Raw genomic sequence first — 19,906 nt, forward strand, 5'->3', positions numbered from 1 at the left:
AAATAAAAATAAACTGCATTGTATACGCGGTGCATGCACTACACATATTGAGTGTGAGTGAATAAACTTTATTTCGCAGACCAAGCTGTTGATGCCCGAGGGTGGGCAGCGACCCTATTCCAGGTAGTCGTGGCCCTGTGCTGATAGCCTGTACCTGTTCACCAGCCGCTGCTTGTCAGCTGGAGCTCCCGGTGGTCTTCTGCTGGTGCTTGAATAGACGTTGTCCGGGGTTCCTTTTTTTTTTTTTTTTTTTTTTGCATTCCCAGACCATGCGGTGAAGGGAGCTTGGTGTATTGCAGAAATGGCAGACTCTTGTAAATGTTGAGAGGTATATCGCGTGTATTAGAGTTTCATGGAGGTAATTGCTCATCTCAAGCCGGCGCAGTATGACGGCTTCTTCTCTGTTAAGCTTGATGTGTAGTGTTCTGTTCATATCGTAGTGTTCTGGGATATTGGAGTATATCTTTGTATAATTCCGTCTTGATCTGACGGTAGACGATATTGGAATAAATTATTATTTGATATGAAAACACCGATATATAACAGACAGAGAAGGAAATAAGGAGCAGGATGGAAACTAAGTTCACTCATGACGTAATAGTTCAGCGGAAGCCCACAAGGCAGAGAGAAATAATTAAGGAAGAATGAGACACCCAACCATTCGTAGCAATCGCTACAAAGGAAATGCATACGGGTTCCTCAAAAGAAAAGCCTCGCTATATATATATATATATATATATATATATATATATATATATATATATATATATATATATATATATATATATATATATATATATATATATATATATATATATATATATATATATATATATATAGATTGCACTTGAAGAAACTTCGTGTGACCTCAAACAATTGTTCACTGAAGTGGCGGCCTTATATGAAAATTTACTTTACAAGACCTCATAGTGGGAGACAGTTCAATTTCACAGCCTGAGTCCGGTCCCACCACCAAGAATCTGGCGTCTCTCGCTAGTGTATTCTTCCATCGTGTATTTCTCGTATACTTCTGTATCAATAATACTGCTTCGCCTTTCCAGCGAGACTGTCGCCTCTCTGTGTTTTTTTTTCCTCTGAGTCCGAGTATAAGCGCCCCTGCGCATGACTGCTGTTGATTCTGGTTTCGAGTGAATCTGGCTTGGCCTCATTTCGGTTACTGAGTGAGCTATACAGGGTGCCCCAACTATAATACACCAACACTTTAAAAAATAAGAGCAGTTGCGTTACTCGAAGAAAACCTAGTGCATATTGTTTCCAGTACAGTGGAGTAGCCGCCAGTAATTCTTTCGTTCCTGAAATTTATTTCGACAATTGAAATTATCTAATTCGAGAAGTACTGTCCTAATTATCGAAGTGTCAGTGAGCCATTTGCAGGCACCCCTAGGCACCCCCAAATGACATCTAACTGCTGTGTTTTCAGCGCCTCTCGAAACACACCTCACGAAATGAAAAATACCACGTGACTGCTCTCCCACCCGCATCGTAAAGCAGCGCCCTCAACTAAGCTGATTGAAAGCAACTGCATTGCCTGTCACAAACCCGAAAAGACAACGCATCACCTTGATATGGTACGAAAGGAGCACCAACAGCAGTTTTCGCGGCTTCGCAACTATTCCTCTCATTTCTACGTCACACTTATTATCCGTCTCTTAAGGCCGACTGATCACACTGATAACAAAAGCCTCTTGATAACGCAGCCGAAGCGCCGCTCTGACTATACAAGAAACACGAAAAGCAATGTAATAGGCATAGCATGTTTCAAAATTCCGGCTTTGCTCGCATCGCATCGACAGAGTGAGCGCGCAGCTATATTTCGCGCCAGAAACTTGCTTCGGGCCAAAGTCAAATTAAAGCGACGGTTTTAGTTTTCATTAGAGTGTACACGCGCTTCAAAAACACGTTTATGGCATAAAATAAAAACGAAATAAACTGAACGGGAAGCGACCCACGTGTTGAGAAAAGGCACGACCGATGCGTTCAAGAAAGTAAATAACCACTTCTAAATGAGCCGAATTGGCAATCGGGACGCCTGCACAAAAAACAGAAACAAAAATTCACGAGCTTTCACTGTGCCCCTATTATCTATGAATTCTTAAGCGCCGTTGAACATCAGATGCTGCCTATAGGACGTGTTCCAATAGGTCTCCTTCTGCAGCTACGCAGTACTGAGTCCGCTTTATCACATCTTCAGTGGCTGCAGTGGCTACACATCCGTTATTCTTGTCCTGAGCTAACATGACGTCCGTCTCGATAATGTAAGCACGATCTTTCACATATCCCCAAAGAAAGAAATCGAGCGGAGAAAGGTCAGGTTACCTAGCTATCCGGCGAATTTACAGGCCCGTGTCGTCCAATTTATTGCGCATGAAAAGACGCATCCAGCCAGTTTCGTACTTGGCTCCTGCTGTGTGCTGGTGCTCCACCTTGCTGATAGCACAGAAGTGGAAGACGTGGCAGCGGGACTTCGCTGATGAACTCATCCACCACTCCTTCAAGTATTTAGTCCACGTAACGCTGTCCAGTCAGTGTGTGATCGAAGTAGATGGGACCGATTATAGCACCGGCGTAAATTCCGAACCACACATTGAACGACCACTGGTACTGGTGCGGAGTGCGCGTTACCCAGTGTGGAGTCACTCCAATAGCGTGCATTATGCAAATTTACCTGGCCGTTTCTGCAAAAATTGTCTTCACCTGTGCACATGATGTTGCTGAAAAAGGTCGGTGACCCATCGGCTTAAGTGAGGACCCAATTCGAGAAATCTAGACGATTCTACAGGCCCCTCTCTTCTAAGCATTGGTGCTAATTAAGGTGGTACGGATGAAAGGCCGTCATTTAGAATCCTCCAAACTGATGACTTGGAAATTGGTCCCTAGGCGGCCACGTCCCGCACGCTATAGCGTGAGAGTGTTGAGGCCATAAATGCTAGAGCATCTGTACGTAGGCTAGGACTCAAAGATGGACTCCTACGCCGCTATTTTTTGAAGCTGCCGGTTTATCTCAGGTTTTCATCATTTCTGATGATACAGTCGGTGCGTTTAGTCTGCCGCCACACTTCCATGACTGATATATATTTGCGGCCTTCCTTTTGTTGTCATTTGCAGCTCCCAAGGCAAGGTTCATTTTTACCTTCTGCTCATTAGAGAAAGACATGACCACTGCGACGAAGCAAAACGTGCCTTTAAGCATTTGAACTGACGATTTCATTCGCTTTTGTGGTGATAGGTATTGTGGAAAAAAAGGAACCATCCGTGCACTTTATCTACGCTAAGACAACAGCTATCCCAGCTTGTTTCCAACTAACACCAAACGGGACGTTACTTCGGCGGAGACGCGGCAGATAAGGCACTAGCTCGATCAATATGGTTTACAGCGAAGCTGTATATGGCTAGTCGATTCGTCCGTCCGTCCGTCTATCGCCTGTACGCCAAAAACCCCTCCGGCGCAACCCCATGCAATGCACGAAAATAAAAAGCGAAAGAGATGCGCGGATTGGCTGCGCCAGTAGTGACATCGTTGCTCTTCGTCGCAGCCGAGCAGGCGCGCAACAGTTTCTTTCCGGCTCCGAAATGGGTAGGCCACGCGTCAAACATATACCCCTGAAGAGCAAGCAGCTTTCGATCAGCAACGCCGCGATCAGAACCGGGAATGAGCTCTACACCGTCCCGATACTGCAGCCCGGGTACAAGAACAGGCTCGTGCAGCTAAGCGCAAGCAGCAACTGCGTACCGAGGATTCGGCAGCATACCATGCCGTCGTTGAATGACCCGCCGGGATTAACCCATTGACAAACATCGGGGCCGCACGTTTCAGCCTCGCTGGTTAACCATCTGTACGGAGTGCTTGGGCGGCGATTTTTTTTTTACCTTTATTTCTTTCATTTCGTTCTGGCTAACTCAGAAGGAGCCTGTTCCGATGGTGCTGCTTTATGATGCAGGTGGAAGCGCAGTCACGTGGTATTCGCCATATTTCGCAGGGTTTATTTATCAGTCGGAAAAAATAGTACGCAATTAGTACGTCGCTAAAAATACCGCAGTTAGATGTCCCTTGGCTGTGCCTAAAAATGCCTCATTGACACTTTGATAATTATGATAGTACGTCTCGAGTTAGATAATTAATTACAATTACCTAATTAAATCTAAGTAACAAAATAGTTACTGGCAGCAGTTACTAGCAGCACTAGTTACTGGCAGCAATAGTTACTGGCACTGTACTGGAAACAATATGCACTAGGTTTTCTACGAGTAACACATTGCCTTTCCTTTTTTTTTTGTGCATGATAGGTAATTGGGACAACCTGTACATATTTATGACCTCTGCATGCAAGTAACGATGTTTCGACCCCTAATAAATGTTGTAAATTGTTATACGTAATTTTTTAATGAGTCGTTAGGTTTGCTTACTGGAAGGAGAAGCGATACTGAGATTCGCGTTCATTTCACATGTCGTTGATAAAAGACTGCCGAAAGGGTCACTAAAGTGTACAGGTATTTTTCAATGTCAAAAAAGCACGCAAAGCATTTTGAAGCGAGGTGAACATACAGCAACATATTCATTCTCTAGGCATAAGCTATGCATACCTTTAGAAATAGTTAATTGGCTACCTCCTTCTCTTTAAAAATATAATAAACCTTGTCCTGTGTATATATTTAAATAATTGCGTATGTTCATGGTGTTTACAGTGGAAATTTAAAGCAATGTTGAAGTGAGAAAATACGGATGAGGCAGCCGCCGCTGGTGCTTCTAATGCGATTGTTCTCCTATTGTAAGCATTTGCAGAAATAGAGATAACTATGAATTAAAATCCCTGCACGTCCGCGCAAACAATGATACATTAAGTTATTAGCTATAATAAAGTTTATGTGAAAAAGTCAAGTCAAAAGAAACCTCGAGTGATGTGGGTGACAAAACTCTGGCAATGACACGTTAAGTGGGGAGGTAGCCTCAGCCCCCCCTCCCCTCCCCCCCCCCCCGTAGTCGGCGCCTATGAGCGTAAACACTTTACGTTTTACGTTTAATAGAGCTAGAAAAGCTCCTAGGAGCAGCGAGTCTATTGAAAGCCAATAGCCCTGCGTATATAAAACTAGATTTCGCTAAGTTCTTTGGTTCTATTTCTAGCATTGTACGTTGCGATGGTTCTTTGAGATTCGACGGTGGGATGAAACGTTTCGTGGTGTTTACATGAAGTCACCTATGCATTCGCTAAAGATTGCCGTACGATACGTAGCACATGTAGTGGGGGCGCTCATATCACACTGTAACTACTGCAATAGACAATATAATGAACAGAGGATGCAATTTTTTTCATTCGTAAGCATTTCTATGCGTACGCAACGAGGAAACCTGTCCGTCACTAAGAGAACCGCTTTCAATATAGGGCCCGCAGCAGCGAGCGACTTCAGCTTCCAGCTGCCTCTCGCTTCAACGCGAACTAAGCGGCGAGAACACAGCGCACACGAAGCTATCAGCACTCGGCGCACTTGGTCCGCATCGCAGATCGCTTTCAAGATAGGGTCTGAACGCCGCGCCATACGCAGCCGGAGTACGACTGATAATGGTTCGACGCGGATGGGATAACGATCTCAAGAGCGATAACGGCTTATAATGATCGGAACGTCATCGGCGCACCTGGCACAGTCACCTGCAGTAGTTTGCTTGCGTCAATTCACATTGCGCCGCCATCCTCAGCAGTTCGTGTCGCCGCAACGCGGTCGTTTACACTGGTCGGATTAAGTTTCATATTTATGACGACAGCGAACTGCGTGGAGATCAGCAAGTGGCACAATTCTTACGCGTACTACTTCCAGAGGAGTTTCTGCGTGAATTTTTATTGCGATAGCAATTGCATGGTCACTCCAAGCGTTTTTCTGCCGTCGGCGTCACCCGTGAGGTTCCATTGTAAGACCAAGGGCGATAACACCGCCGCCGCGCGCCCTACGCATGTTTGTGCGAGTGAAAGCTTGCGAGGGGTGCCGACCATTGCGGCTCGACTTCACCCGCACGAGACGAATGAGACCCCCTCGCAACCGTCTTCTCTCGCGCGCGAGGCGCCGGGGGGGAGGGTAGGGAAGTGTGGCGGCGTTCTCTCCGGCTGCAACTGCGCATATGGCGGGCCGGCGCTGCGCGCGGCCGCGCAGCCATATCTTGAGAGCGATCTGCGTTGCGGGCAGAGCCTAAGTACGTCGGCTGCTCGTAGCTTTGCAAGTGCTGTGTGTCCTGAGCGCTCTCCTTGCGTTGAAGCGATAGGCAGCAAGAGTGTCACTTCGCTCGCTGCTGCTGCCGCATTTCCTCACACCAGCGAATGAATGATTATTTGCTTCGTCACAGTACAGTGTAACAGGAGGCGGAGGGAAAAGCCGTTCAAATGACGGCTTGAGGGATCCTCCACCCCCTTGACTGCGGACGAATTCATCGAGAGTGTGATGTGTTCATGTTTGCTGTGCGTGCCAACACCATGCTTATTTAGTTAGCGAGTTGATACTGTCGATAAAAGTACTCTCCTTACTTCGTATGGTTGTCTGCTGATTTGCTATCACAATCTATGCTTCGCTTTTCGGGCGAAAGTGCGTCTTCTTTTCTTTCATATTTACCTGTTCATTTGTCAGCAACTATACTCCTATAAAAAATTTGACACAGTCAAATCTGTTTCTAGCAACCTGTCCGTGGCTTATATATACATCTAGAAATGGACCATTCTTCGTTTAGGCTCAAGTGCAAAGGGGCCGGGTACGGGCTACATTTAACACCACGGGCTGGGCTCATGGCATTTTCAGGATTGGGCCGGGCCTGGGCTAGAAAAGAAGCTCATGCAGAAATGTCTTGCACAGAGTTTCACGCAACCTTTATAAATTTGCAACTATGCCCGGTTCTTTCGACTGTCGATATGTCCATTAATATACGCCAAAGAACTGTCATCATACCATACCATGACAGATGTAGAAGGCCATAGCAATGACATGTCTACATAGGATACGATCCCATGTACAATTCTAGTATACGATTCCCTTTCCCAGCACAGGGTAGCCTACCGGGCTCAGCCTGGTTAACCTCCCTGCCTTTCCCTTATGGCTTCTCTCACCTTGTGCGACTCTCCCTTTCCTTTAGTTATCTTTGTTATTCATGCATGGAGGAACAGAAGAAACTTCTGCTAGCTGTTCAGCCTGCCTCAACTACCGACTCAGCCAACGGAAAGGCCACTATTCACGACCTGTCCACTTCCCTAAGCGTGAAATACACGAAAAGTTGCCGCGCGACTGGCCGCCCGCGGCACATTGCGTCCATTTGCAGGCTTCTCTCATGCTTGGAAAAACAATTCTATGCAACACGTATTGGGCGATACAAATCTGGATCGGAAGATTTTCATGCTGCTCTACAATTTTCTCATTGACACTTTTCTTCTAATTATAATATTTGAGAAATGTATTAAGACTAATTATGTAATTAGGTACAATGCAATAAAAAATATTCCATCTGCAAGCGACAGCCAACAACATACATTACCTTGGCTCTGTCCAACTACGTGCCATTTGCATATTTTCAACGTTGGGTTCAAATTGCGTGGGACTACCGGTATACTCACACAATCTTGTCTGAATATAGTCACACATGCGCCACGCGTGCATTTCGCAGCGGCACCGCTAGATGGCACAGTGTGCTCAGTGGAAAAGGGACCTTAAGTGGAAAGCGTGAGAAACCTGGATGCATAAACCGCCTCACATAACGCGGCTCTGCGGCGGCAACACGGTGTCGCTATTGCTTCAACACTAGTCGCATTAATGTCGACATTCATCACTAGATATGTTCAGCCGCAATTTTGTTGTTGCACAGCCATTGACAACCCTCTTCTGGCCTGTGCGATCCGTACGGAACTATATCTTCCGAGAGCATAGCTGTACAGAGGTGCAGCATGCTTTTCAGGTGAGCCGCTGTCCGAACATACAACTTACACAAGTTGTGCATCCATGAATGGAGACTTTTTTTCTTTGCAAAGTTGTGAGTGTTGTTGCATGCAGTAATTTCCGCGGGCTATACAAGCGGACGTTGTTTCTTTACGAGCTGTGGCAGTTGGGGGTGCGGCTAATACACCATAAAAACTGGTATGTCGTGAAAACAGCTTAAAGTTTAAAACAAAAGCCTCGCAGATCCTTCTTCTTAAAGCGCCTCAGTACATGAGATGATGACAAACATGTAATGCCTCCATGTCACACACAGTGCACACATAGCTAGCAGCAGAGCGGATTCCTGATGAAGGCAGAGTGCACAAAACCACCTCTAGAAATGTGCCATGCAACAAGAAAGAAAAGGAAACAAAAAAAATAGAAGTGGCGGTTGTGGAAAAAAAGGAAATGGGCCGTTTTCTGTGACGTGCGAGAAGGCAGGAGAGAAATGTTGTTTACAGCTAGTGGTCAAGCCTCCACATGGGAAGAGTAGCTCATCTCATCGCACCATGCCGTCCCAACATTTCATTTGCTTCAACTTCGGCTACTACAGAAACCTTTTACAGCCATCCTTATGGTAGAATGCCCTCTCGTAGGCAATTTATACCTTCTAGCATGTATAACCTAACTTTCCAATGGGGCATGTTCAAAGGCTCTTAAGGGCAGATGTGGGGCTAAAATCATGATTTTCGCCAGAAAAGCGCATTGTCTAATTTTGTTTACATTAGATTCCTAAATCTATAAAAAGCTCATTATAAAAAAAAAATTAATTATATTCTCATGATGGTGGCACGCACTTGTTGTCGAGATCACCCATGAATGCTGCATTCAAGACGCAGCTGCTGAGTGGGCAAGAAACCAAACACGGATTTAATGCCTTCGTTAGAGAGCTTGTTTCTCGTGCATTTTAGCCATGGAAGACCTTCTATCGAGAGTACAGCAGACCACAAAGTAGAAACTAAAGAAAAAAAGCATAACTCTGGCTGTGGCGCCCTCGTCAACAAGTGCAGACAAGGGTGCTAGACTGCTCTAAAGCTGAAAAAAGGCTAAGACGACTTGATGCAAGTGCCGCAGAGCATGTTCAAATTGAAGAAGGTCAGACCTATGTTGCAGGGAACTTTGATTAATTATTTTTGGTCCTAAAATAAAATTACCTGTTCTGAAAACTTTGAGCTTATTTTTCTCAGTTTGCACTTTTTCGTCAAACAAAACCTTTAGGAAAACTCTCATTTCCAAACTGCTTTCTCAACACCTGCTTTCAAAGTTGTTTCTGGGCTGAAATTTTGTCAGGAACAAGATAAGGTACTTTTTATAATTGGGAATTTTTACTAACACAAAAAATGAATACATATGTATTTGACATATAATGACAACAAATGAAACTGAACCTTAAAGTGATGGCATTACTACAGAAATGTAATAAAAAACATGCAACTGGCGTTATCCTGCACTATGATCCCCTTAGAAGATATCTAATAAAAACAATCAGTGGGCCTTCATTATTTGACATTATTGACATGCCTAACTGGTCCATATGACACTCATAACTTCTTTTCTATTTGATCTGTATTATTGAAATTTAGGATATGTGGTCAAAACAAGAGGATACATAAACCTGTAAATATTTATAAATATCTGACAAATGGTTCAAAAGTTAATTTTTAGCCCCACGTTCCCCCTTATAGAGCCACTCACCAGGCCCCATAGCAAATTTTGGTTATGCACTGGAAGTTGTTACATGTCCTCTAGGAAGTGTTCAACCGCAAATTTTTTTCAAATCAGCTCATTAATATCCAAGATAGAAATATTTCTGTGGTGCGAACCCATGATTTCAGGAGGTGAGCCTCACTGCAAATATAAACGCTCTCTCCAATTGCCCTTCTAGCCCCCGCAAGCGAAATTCCTTCCCTGCGGTCTCCCATACTGAACCTCAAGGATCACGTGATGCGTACGTCCTGTGCCCTGCCTTCATTTTTTTTCTTCTCACTTTATTGCGTCGCGGTGCGCTTCCGCTGAAGGCATTGTGTGCGAGCTGTTGCAATTGTCTCACTTCAAGCAGTGCACGATTTTGCACGCTGTGCACAAGGACACCTTACTAGTGGTATATGTCTGTGCTATACGAATACCGAGGCAGACACAAGCAGATCACAGAGCGTGATCCTGCGCTGGAACACGGTAGAAAATGACATAGTTTCAGTGTCTGCGCGCGCGACTGCCCGATGTGGGAACAAGCAGACGAAACGGAAGTACATCTCTCTTGCTGCAGCGCGAAGTAAAAACAAAAATGCAGACATTCAGTTTGTGTGTTTCATTATTTCTCTAAGCTTTAATTTTTCTATTCCAGCAACAGATTACACAAATAACAGATGTTGACTTGAATAATTCTCGAAGTCACGTGTCACCACGAGCGACGTCACAGTGCGAACACGTGTACGCAGGTGCACTAGCACGTGTACGTAATCCTCTGGCTTGGACCCTGGCAGCCGCAAGGAGAAAGGAAAACGAGTGTCGGTTTGAAATTTCAGATCTTTCTGTGGCACGAAGTGATGTAATACTTTGCAAACACGATCGTTATTGCAAATTGTATGCTCTGTGCTTGTCAGCTCAAAATGGCCGGACCTGGTGAGGGGCCCTTTATAGGGCATTCAGAAATAACGAAAAGAGATTCCACCATAACAGTATCAATGCTTTTTGTGCAAAGAGCCCCCTTCTTCCCCCGACAATATCCCAAATTTCTTTGCAAACGAGTTCGCAGGCTCACACAGGGAGCCCTTAAGAGCATTTCCATCTAAACCTTACATAAAGTAAAGAAAGTGCTGAGTATCAAAACTATGTTTTATTTTATGCACGAAAACATGTTAAAACTTTCCAAGCACTTCGAAAACTTTTCAGAAGTGCCAGAAATTCTGGCAGCAGCTATCAACAAATTCAGCAAGGTAATGTAACCATTAATCAGCGCTCTAGGTTCCCACAATAGCTGCCATCAACCTTCTTCATTTCCGCGTGCTTCTTCACTCGTCAACTCAATGCAGTTGGTCTCTATCAGGGTGTCACACACCATCAGGTTGATGATGCTGTCTACTGCCACTGCCAGGTTGCCACCTTCCGCTTGTGTGGACACTGTCATCCCTTGTGGCACCAAGTCCTCTTGCAGTTCTCCTTCCTGCAGCACCACACTCTCTTCCTCGGGTGCCTCGTATGCTTCCTCCGTACTCACTAGGTCGTGTAAGAGGTATGTGTGAGTGTCATCAGAAGTGGCAGGTTGTGCTACTCTGGCTGGAGTTGACGCAGCACTGGACCTGAATTGGCAAAATGTAGAAAAAAATCCATCGACTGTACTGTAAATCTTCCACATTCAGAAGTCCTTCAAGACAAATGTACACAACAAACACTTATTTACTCATTTGCTTAAAGCTTGTTTCCTTTCATTGAAAGGATACATAATGCATGCCCTAAAGCCAAGATTCTGCAGTATGCATCTGTGAATGTGTTTGTGTGTACAGCTGTCTATATCCATCTATATTCACGCATGTGTATGCATGTGGGTGTGTGGGTGCACAACCACACCATAATCAAAAATTAAAAACTAATTGAATTATGGCATTTAACATATCTAAATTGGCACCTGGGCTATGACAGATGCCTCATTGGAAGCCTGTGGATTCATCTTGACTGGCTACATACCTTAGTGTACACCTAAATCTAAACACACAAGCCCTATTGAAATGTGAACCTATGAAATTCAGCTACCAGGGCCAGGAGCCGAATCAGAAACCGTTAGCCATCAGCCCAATGCCACAGCCACTGAACCATTGGTGTGGGTAAAATGAAATACTCTAATCGTGTGGCACAAATGAAAACACAAACATACTGCTATGGTGAGAGGTGCCTATTTGAAATGCAAGGATGAACAGTGATTGTGGAAAGCTTAGCTAAGTAGTCACCCAGACTCCAGGCCTACCTTCCCCCCCCCCCCTTCTGTTCTTTCACCCATTGCCCAATCTAACATAGCAACTCCCTCTTTGTAGACGGTGCCCACGAGGTGAGTAAGCTGGATTTCTGAGTGGTAACGCTTCAGACAGGTGACGTGAATGACATGCGTCTTGCGAGAGCAGCCACCAGTGGACATGAGGTGGATAACACTTAATGGGCACCAATGATGCATGCCAAATTATGAAAGGACCGGTGTAGCGGGCCAATAACTTTTTCCACAAGCCAAGCTTTCACCGTGGCGTCCACAGCCATGCTTTATATAGTGTACACAAGACAGGCTGATGTCGCTTATAACAGCGAGCCTTTGAGTGCTCTTACGATAACAAAGTGCGGAGACGTGCAGACGTGTGATGCATCACACACAGAATGTCTTGACAATAGAAGGGTGGTCAAGCTCAGAAAACGGAAACAGTGTTAATAGTACTGCAGGGTTCATGCAGGTAGAGAAGGTAAAATGGGCTCAAACATGTAGTCTAGTGCACTGCAGTATTGTAGGTGCAGCTAACAAAAGGACATGATGGCATCCCATTTTTTGTGCTTGGAGTCAGCATACATGGAAAGCATGTTGATGAGAGTCCTGCTAGTGCGCTCAGTGAAACCATTCGTCTGCATATGGGACAAAGGGGCATGATGAAACTGGCGAGCAGATTATGACACGAGGGGTCTCATGCCACAAAATAACGAACCTTAGCATGAAGTGCGAAATATGAGCCGCCAATGCCATAAAGGTCACTGCCATTTTGGCATCACGAGTCAAATGGTCAGTGGTTGCTGTTGGCGGATCGTGGAAAAGAGCTTAACAAGTCAACTATGACGATCTCAAATGGAGAACTGGGAGCCAGGATGGGATGGAGAAGACCCTGCAGGCCACTGATGGGATGTTCATAGTGTGGAAACTATGTACAAATGGAGACATATGCAGTCATAGTGTAACACATTCTTGGCTAGTAAGACTATTCCTGCGTATGGTGAAAGGTTCTGGCAGAACCTATCATTCTGGATGACTAACTGTCATGCACGACTCGGAGAAAGTCGTGTCACAAAGTCCTACGTGTGACCAGAAGTAGGCGGGTTCCTTCTCCAGAGAAATCCCACTTATAAGGAAGGTAAACTTGTATAATAAAGGGGCACTGATCAACATCACAGTCGTGAAAGGGGTCACTACTCACGTTGAGCGCCTAGGTGCTGCAGGCTGGGCACAGACAAGAACAGCCTTGTGAGCAGCCTGGAGATGTCTTCGCAGCTTTGTCTTCGAGACGCAACCCTTGGAGCAGAGGGGGCAAGTCTCTCGGAAGGCACGACTATGCTTGAGGATCGTGTGTTCTCGCAGTGTGCTTGCCTGGCTGAAGCTGGCCCCACACTCTTCGCATGAGAACGGCCGCTCGCCCGTATGTGTGCGAATGTGCGATGACAGGCCCAACACTGATACAAAGCTGTCCTGGCATATCTGTAATTCACACATGAAAGATTTATAATCGTTTGTTATGAAACCAGTCTCCTCGCTGATGATTTCAGTAGAAGCTTGCAATTCACACATGCAGGTAATTGAAAAAGACAAACGGGTGTGATTTCACTTGCTTTGTTGACGCAAATATCTTAACCTAACATTTTAGTTTGACATCAGACATGCTGTGAACCATTACAGTGTCACTAGGGCTATTTTCTTTTTAACTAAACTTCATGCAGGAAAATGTAGCGCAAGGCAGAAGCAATGAAATTTTGTGCTGCACTTGGCTGACTGGATTGTAGCCAATCAGAACAGACTGTGCGTCGAGCAGACGGAAGCACCCGGCTCTGCACTTTACTTGACTTCACATTCACTGGCTACCTATATGCCCTTTGCCTGAACAATCCAAACACCAAAAGACGACAGCTCACCAAGACGATTTTGCTATGAATTTAAAGCAGGGGCAACAATGAAACACTCCGTGATGACAAAAATGTTATGTTGGGAGAGAAGGTCACCATTCTCCGTGATGTGCGGTTGCATCAGCAGCTTATGTTGCCAGTGTAGGTAAAAAAGTATAGCCCAACTGAGTCGCCATAACGAGAACAAATGAGACAGAGAAACTGAAAACATTAAAACCAGCTGATTTGCTTTTGCAAGTTGTGGAAACAAACACTGCCACTTTGTTAGGCAATATTTTGTTGGCCCAATTAGGTGATTTTATGTTAATTTTGTTCCCCCTATGGCATGTTGTAGACAGCAAATCAGCTGGAAGTTAGCAGTTGAGCTCCTGCGTGCCTCTGCCCTCCCTATCATCTGTCTTGCGGCAACTAAACAGAGCAATAAACACCAAGTAGCCCAAATTTATGTGTACATTCGTCTATATTACAGTACCACAGTGGATAAAGAAAGGTAGAATGCTCTCTGTGTGTATCACACAATAAATATTGCATATCATTTTGGGCCCGAAGTTTCGATGTGAAATTCAAAACATCAATTAAGGCCTTCATTTTCTGTAGTAGTAACCTACACATTTTTGCCAAACAAATTAAAGTGCAAGTTTTGAAAGACCATGTTACCAGTCTATGCTGATTTGAGTTATACTCTTTCCCATTCCTTTAGTGATACCAGTGGTGATAACACGAAACACTTTTGAATGGTAACAGTATTAAATGTCCATGGTTATGTTTGATGTCGCTACTAGAACTTCATTTTGTGGAACTGCAATATATAAAATCTACCAGTCACAACTAAACAGACACCTAAACAAACACCTCGCCCCTTACCTCACAGGTGAATGACTTTCCATCCTTTGAGCGCTTTCCATGCAGTGCCATCTTATGAGCGGACAGGCTGCTCTGGTACTTGAAGCGCAAGTGGCACTGGTCGCACGTAAGTGTAAAAGACCGTCGATCTTTTCTTCGTTTAATGGGTTTAGGAGGTATACTTGTGCATGTCATCACCATCGTACCATCAGGGGCTGCAAGAATGTGATGGCATTAGGTGGCTCTTTACATGTTCCCAACAAGGAAAGAGAAAAAGCAGTAAAACAATATAACATGGCTCGTTAAACTTCTAAGAATCATGAGCTCTAAAGACAGCTAAGAAAGGCTGTGAGCACGCTCTCAGCACAGTGCCTTTGCTAATATACTGATTAACAGTAGCCATTTAGATTTAAGCAAAAATCACGATGCATTACAATAGTGAACAAAAAGATACGATAGCATTTTTCATTCGGGCACTGTCAGCTAATGTGCTCAGAATGATGGTGCTGCATTGTGCCACAACACTAGCCTAGGGAAACAGACTCTTGAGGACACACTGTCATCATATCTTATTCACACCAGATAGCCTAACCACCATGTACATAATTTGCATATCTGAATGAAGCACCACAAGGAAACCGTAACATCAATCAGTCGTGAAAATATGGGAGTGCTGGCAAGAGAAATTTTAATGATAGGTGGTAGGGTAGCTGAACAAGAAGTTTGGCATACTAGTACAGGTTTATTGTATAACAAGAGACCACAGGACAAGAGAAAAGAAAATAATGGACATGAATCCACTCACACAAAAGCTCGGAAAGGGGCAGCACGGAGCACAATGAAATGAACAAAGTGGAAAATGGAGCTTTATATCACCGTCAGTAAGCAAAATGTTATCGATTTCTGTTCTTCTGGGTGCGCCAGAATTAATGCTTATTATACAGTTTCCTTGTACAGTCGACAATCATGATGAGACCAACGAAATTGATCAAATTATCCAGCTGGTTGAACTAAACAAGATGCAGAAAAAATGGCAAAACACACAGCTGATTTCTTTGCCTGTATTCTCCCGGTTCTAACAAGCCCAAAAACAAACATGCACCCGCTTTCTATTGTTACGTTTCGCCTACGACGCGCGGTTTAGCCGGCGCGACTGCAACAAAGCGGCAGACATTTTGGCCCGTTTGGCGTCGCCGCTACGCTCCCCGCCAAGCGCGTCCAGGCATGTTCCGATGCCACGTGTCTTCATGTGCGTGTGTGAGTGTATGTGCCATTGTGCCCGACCGGAGGCGCTACGAGAGTAGAAGTCACCTTCTCCTCCCAGCCATTGTGCCCGACCGAAGGCGCTACGAGAGTAGAAGTCTCCTTCTCCTCCCAGCCATTGTGCCCGACCGAAGGCGCTACGAGAGTAGGAGTTACCTTTTCCTCCCAGTCTTTGTGCCCGACCGGCGGCGCTACGACAGTATGCGTCACCTTATCTCATTGTACAATCACGTGCTCGTCTATTGAGGGGTTCCTTCTTGCCCTCAACTGCGAGAGTATAAAAGCAGCTGCCCCCGGACGCCAAAGGAGGGCTCCGATTTCTTCTGTTGAGTAAAGTGCTCTCCCGTCTCTCTACTTCGGTCAACCTGACCGCCAACTCTTTGCGATGTTAAAATAAACAAGTTGTTTTGTTGTTACCAGTCGACTCATGCTTTGCCGGGACCTTCGGATGCTTCCAGTTGTACCCCAGGCCGCCAGGCCAACGCTACCCTTGGGGCTTGCGACCCAGGTACAACCACGGGCGTCAGCGCCGAGTTCCCAACAGGTCGTACCATCGGTGCGACCACAACAACCGTTGCCATCGGTGGGATTCAAACACTATCTGTCCAAAGTAGCAAGCTAACCTAGAAATGACATTAAAGCTTTTAAACAAAGCAAAACTTTAATGCACACCACATTTTTTTTGCAAGGAAAATGGGTAAGGGTCTAATATGTGTTGCAGAACAGTGGCTGGTTTCCTAAATTCATCAATACTGCACAATTTTTTAATGTCAGCTTCATTGCAATAGATCCGTATTGTGCGTAAAGCATAGGGACATCGCTATTGTGTCCGATCACACCGAATAGGCAATTTACGAGCAAATTTTCTTGAAAGAAAAACAAAAATACACAGCATGTTAGAATCGGGTAAATACCATAATCACACATCGTAAGCTATGATTATTGCTTCAAGGTCTTCCTAGAAAAGGCCGAAAATAGTCATTTTCGACACGGAATGACGTGTGTTCAACGCATACGTCCCCTAAGCTAAGCCAAGACAGACATGGACGCTGAAGGGATCACTATTGGAGTGACCATAGGGGTCAAGTGCATGCCTGCTGAAAGTTCATGTTCGAATTATCCTGCAAAGGCCAATTTTAGAATTGAAACAATGGAAGTTTGCGACCATAGAAATGCACGGGCACATGACAGAACCTTCAGGCTGTACCGAATAAAAAAAAAAAATTGAATTAACCGGAGTCAAATTAATGGACGTCCACTGTAACACATTCTTGGAATATGCAAATTATGTATACGGAACAATGGCAATAGCAATAAAGCACAATGGCAGCATGCGTTCAAGCAACTATTTCCCTAGGGTAGCGATCTGACATGATGCAGCACCAACTTTCTGAGAACATTAGGTCACAGGAACGAAATGAAAAATATATCTTTATGTTCACTACAGTCTATCTACAGGTACTTATCTTTCTAGAATATATATATATATATATATATATATATATATATATATATATATATATATATGTATGTATGTATGTATGTATGTATGTATGTATGTATGTATGTATGTATGCAATATATATATATAGCATGTAGCATATATATATATACGCAATAGAGGACATGGACACAGCAAGCGGACACACACGAAGCACTTGTGTGCATCACCATTGGTCCCCCATTGTATTTGGATGTACCTAAACACTTCTTACCAAGGAGGCTGAAGCTCTATGCTCATCTTGTTTTTCCTTCGTTATCTTTATGCTCTCTGCTAGCTACTTCTCTAACCATGCAAACCTTCTGCCACATTTCTACTTTGTATTTCAGTCCTGTGTGTGCAGATCCTGTAGATGGTGTCGTTTCAAGCTGCTTTTTCTTTAAAGTTAGTAAGCATAAAAACTAGCCCAAATTACCTGTTTACTAAATTATATTTACACTGCACTCTTTATTTTTCTTTTCATCTTTCTAATGCAGTAGACTTTCTTTAATTCGGCTCCGGTTAATTCAAATTTCAGTTAATTCAATCCCTACCAAAGGTCCCGCCCAGTGCCCATGCTCACACTGTGCGCTCACATTTTCATTATTTCAATCATGAAATAGGCCTTCACCAGATAATTCAAACTTGACCAGTCAGCATGCATGCATCTTGTGTCTATGGTGACCCCAATAGCGACCCCTTTACTGGCAGCGTCCGTCTCGGCAGAGCTTAAGGGACAGTGAATGCATTATATCGAGTTAAACCTTGATAAAACGAAGTTCAAAAAATCGGCAATTTGCTTTGTTATATGAAAATTTCATTACATTTAAATTTGACCTGTTATACAAATACATACAGTCACCAAGAAATTTTTCTTACACAGAAGAGGCCGCAATATTTTCTGTATTATTGAGCAATCAGAAAAAGAAAATTTGAGCAAAAAAGAATTCGTTAGGTTCAATTTAAGAGTCAGCGACAAAAGATGCGGTTTCATGCCATGTCGACGATATCTTCACGTCGGTGGTAAGAAGCAAAACCAGCCAGGCTTTCGCATCCACTCCACCGGTAGTGTCGCCCACAGTACAACAATGCTATCATGAGAAGCGCTGGCAGGCAGGAGCGAATGATTCATATGCTTCTCGCTTCAACGCATCTCGGAAACTTGACATTACGCAACTTCTAGTACTAAACGCATGGGAAGACACCACACATGATCCTACACCATCTCAGCATGCTCACTTTTTGTACACGCAGCAGGTTACCTCTGAAACAGGGCACTCAGCCACACTGACAGCCATGCGCAGCCACGGCTGCACTAGAGAAGGAGACCCCGCGTGCCAACCTAGCCCTCCCTTCCTTCTCCCTTCCCCTCAAGCGCGCTTGATCATGTTACTGCGAGCTCTCTTCCCTCCCCCATTTCCACATGTTTGCGCGGGAAGATGGCACTTGTCAAGCCACCATCCTTTTCAGCTCACCCTTGCAAGCTCTCACTTGCACCCACAGCATACAGCAAACCCCTCCTAGCTGATACAGCAAAGGCTCAACATAAAAATGCGGATGCGATGATGCATTTAGTTTTTTTTTTTCCCCACGTTACAAGCTGCCTGTGACGTTTATCGACGCTCGCAGTACCAAAGAACCTTTGAAATTTGTGGCTGTTACTCAAAGGAAAGCATCGCTGGTATACGTGTTTGGATACCACCTGTACGTATTGTGGAATTCAGCAGCGTGCAGCCGGTGCACCTACGAGAGTACAATGGAGACCCGTGTCGCAGCAGGTTGTGGTGGGTTCCCGCTCCTGCGGCGAGTGGCAGCGGCAGCGTAAAGGTACATTTACAGTCCCGATGTTCTCAGTGCGCGGGTGAGCATCGCTTGCAGCCAGTCACACTACGCCGCTTGCATTGCGCCAGCCAAAATGCCGTCCTCTTTTATGCGCGCACCGTCAGCTGCTCTTTGGAGCATGCACAAAACGATCCCCAACCCATGCGCAGCTTTGAACTGTTGTCTGCGACCCTCAGCAAAGCGGCATGGGATCTTTTTTATTCGCGCAGTGCATTGTGGGTTGGCAAAGTCGGCGCGACGAACACGCAGATGGAGCAAGTGCCATCTCGACATCGGGCAAGTCAGCTTGCGTTGGCTGCGTCCAGTTATGTTAGCTGCGCCAGTGCATTGAACTTGTTGTTCTCGCCAACGTGAAGTAGCATGTGCGCGCGCACTCATTCGCATTAGGGAGTATCGCAATTGTTGGGGAATTTTTTTCTCTGACTTTCATTAGTTCAAATTTTGTATAATTCAAATTTTCATAGCATCCTCGGGGAATTCGAATCAACAAGCTTTTACTGTACAGCAAGCAGGGCATGATAGGATCTTATCGCACTTGGACTTTATACGGATCATGATGCTGCTCCATTTCAGAGGTTTCTCTTGAACGGGCAGTGTGTGATTTGAGAGATGTGTTCGCAAGCAGCCGCTTGTAATTCAACCATTTGACCATCTATG

At 44.8% G+C, this 19,906-nt stretch overlaps 1 protein-coding gene across 2 annotated transcripts in view; it reads right to left on the bottom strand.

Annotated features, from left to right (window-relative positions):
* Positions 1 to 10,778: 10,778 nt before the first annotated feature.
* Positions 10,779 to 19,906, bottom strand: part of LOC142578896 (uncharacterized) — a 42,332-nt gene continuing 33,204 nt past the window's right edge. For both annotated transcript variants that reach the window (XM_075688570.1, XM_075688569.1), the window contains exons 19-21: positions 14,686 to 14,879; positions 13,122 to 13,399; positions 10,779 to 11,258 (exon numbers count right to left, since the gene is read on the bottom strand). In XM_075688570.1, coding sequence (XP_075544685.1) covers positions 10,943 to 11,258; positions 13,122 to 13,399; positions 14,686 to 14,879 — 788 coding nt within the window. In that variant the 3' untranslated portion in view covers positions 10,779 to 10,942. The remainder of the gene's footprint in view (positions 11,259 to 13,121; positions 13,400 to 14,685; positions 14,880 to 19,906) is intronic.

This window comes from Dermacentor variabilis, chromosome 4 (assembly GCF_050947875.1).
Source record: "Dermacentor variabilis isolate Ectoservices chromosome 4, ASM5094787v1, whole genome shotgun sequence".
NCBI classification, from domain to species: Eukaryota; Metazoa; Arthropoda; class Arachnida; order Ixodida; family Ixodidae; genus Dermacentor; species Dermacentor variabilis.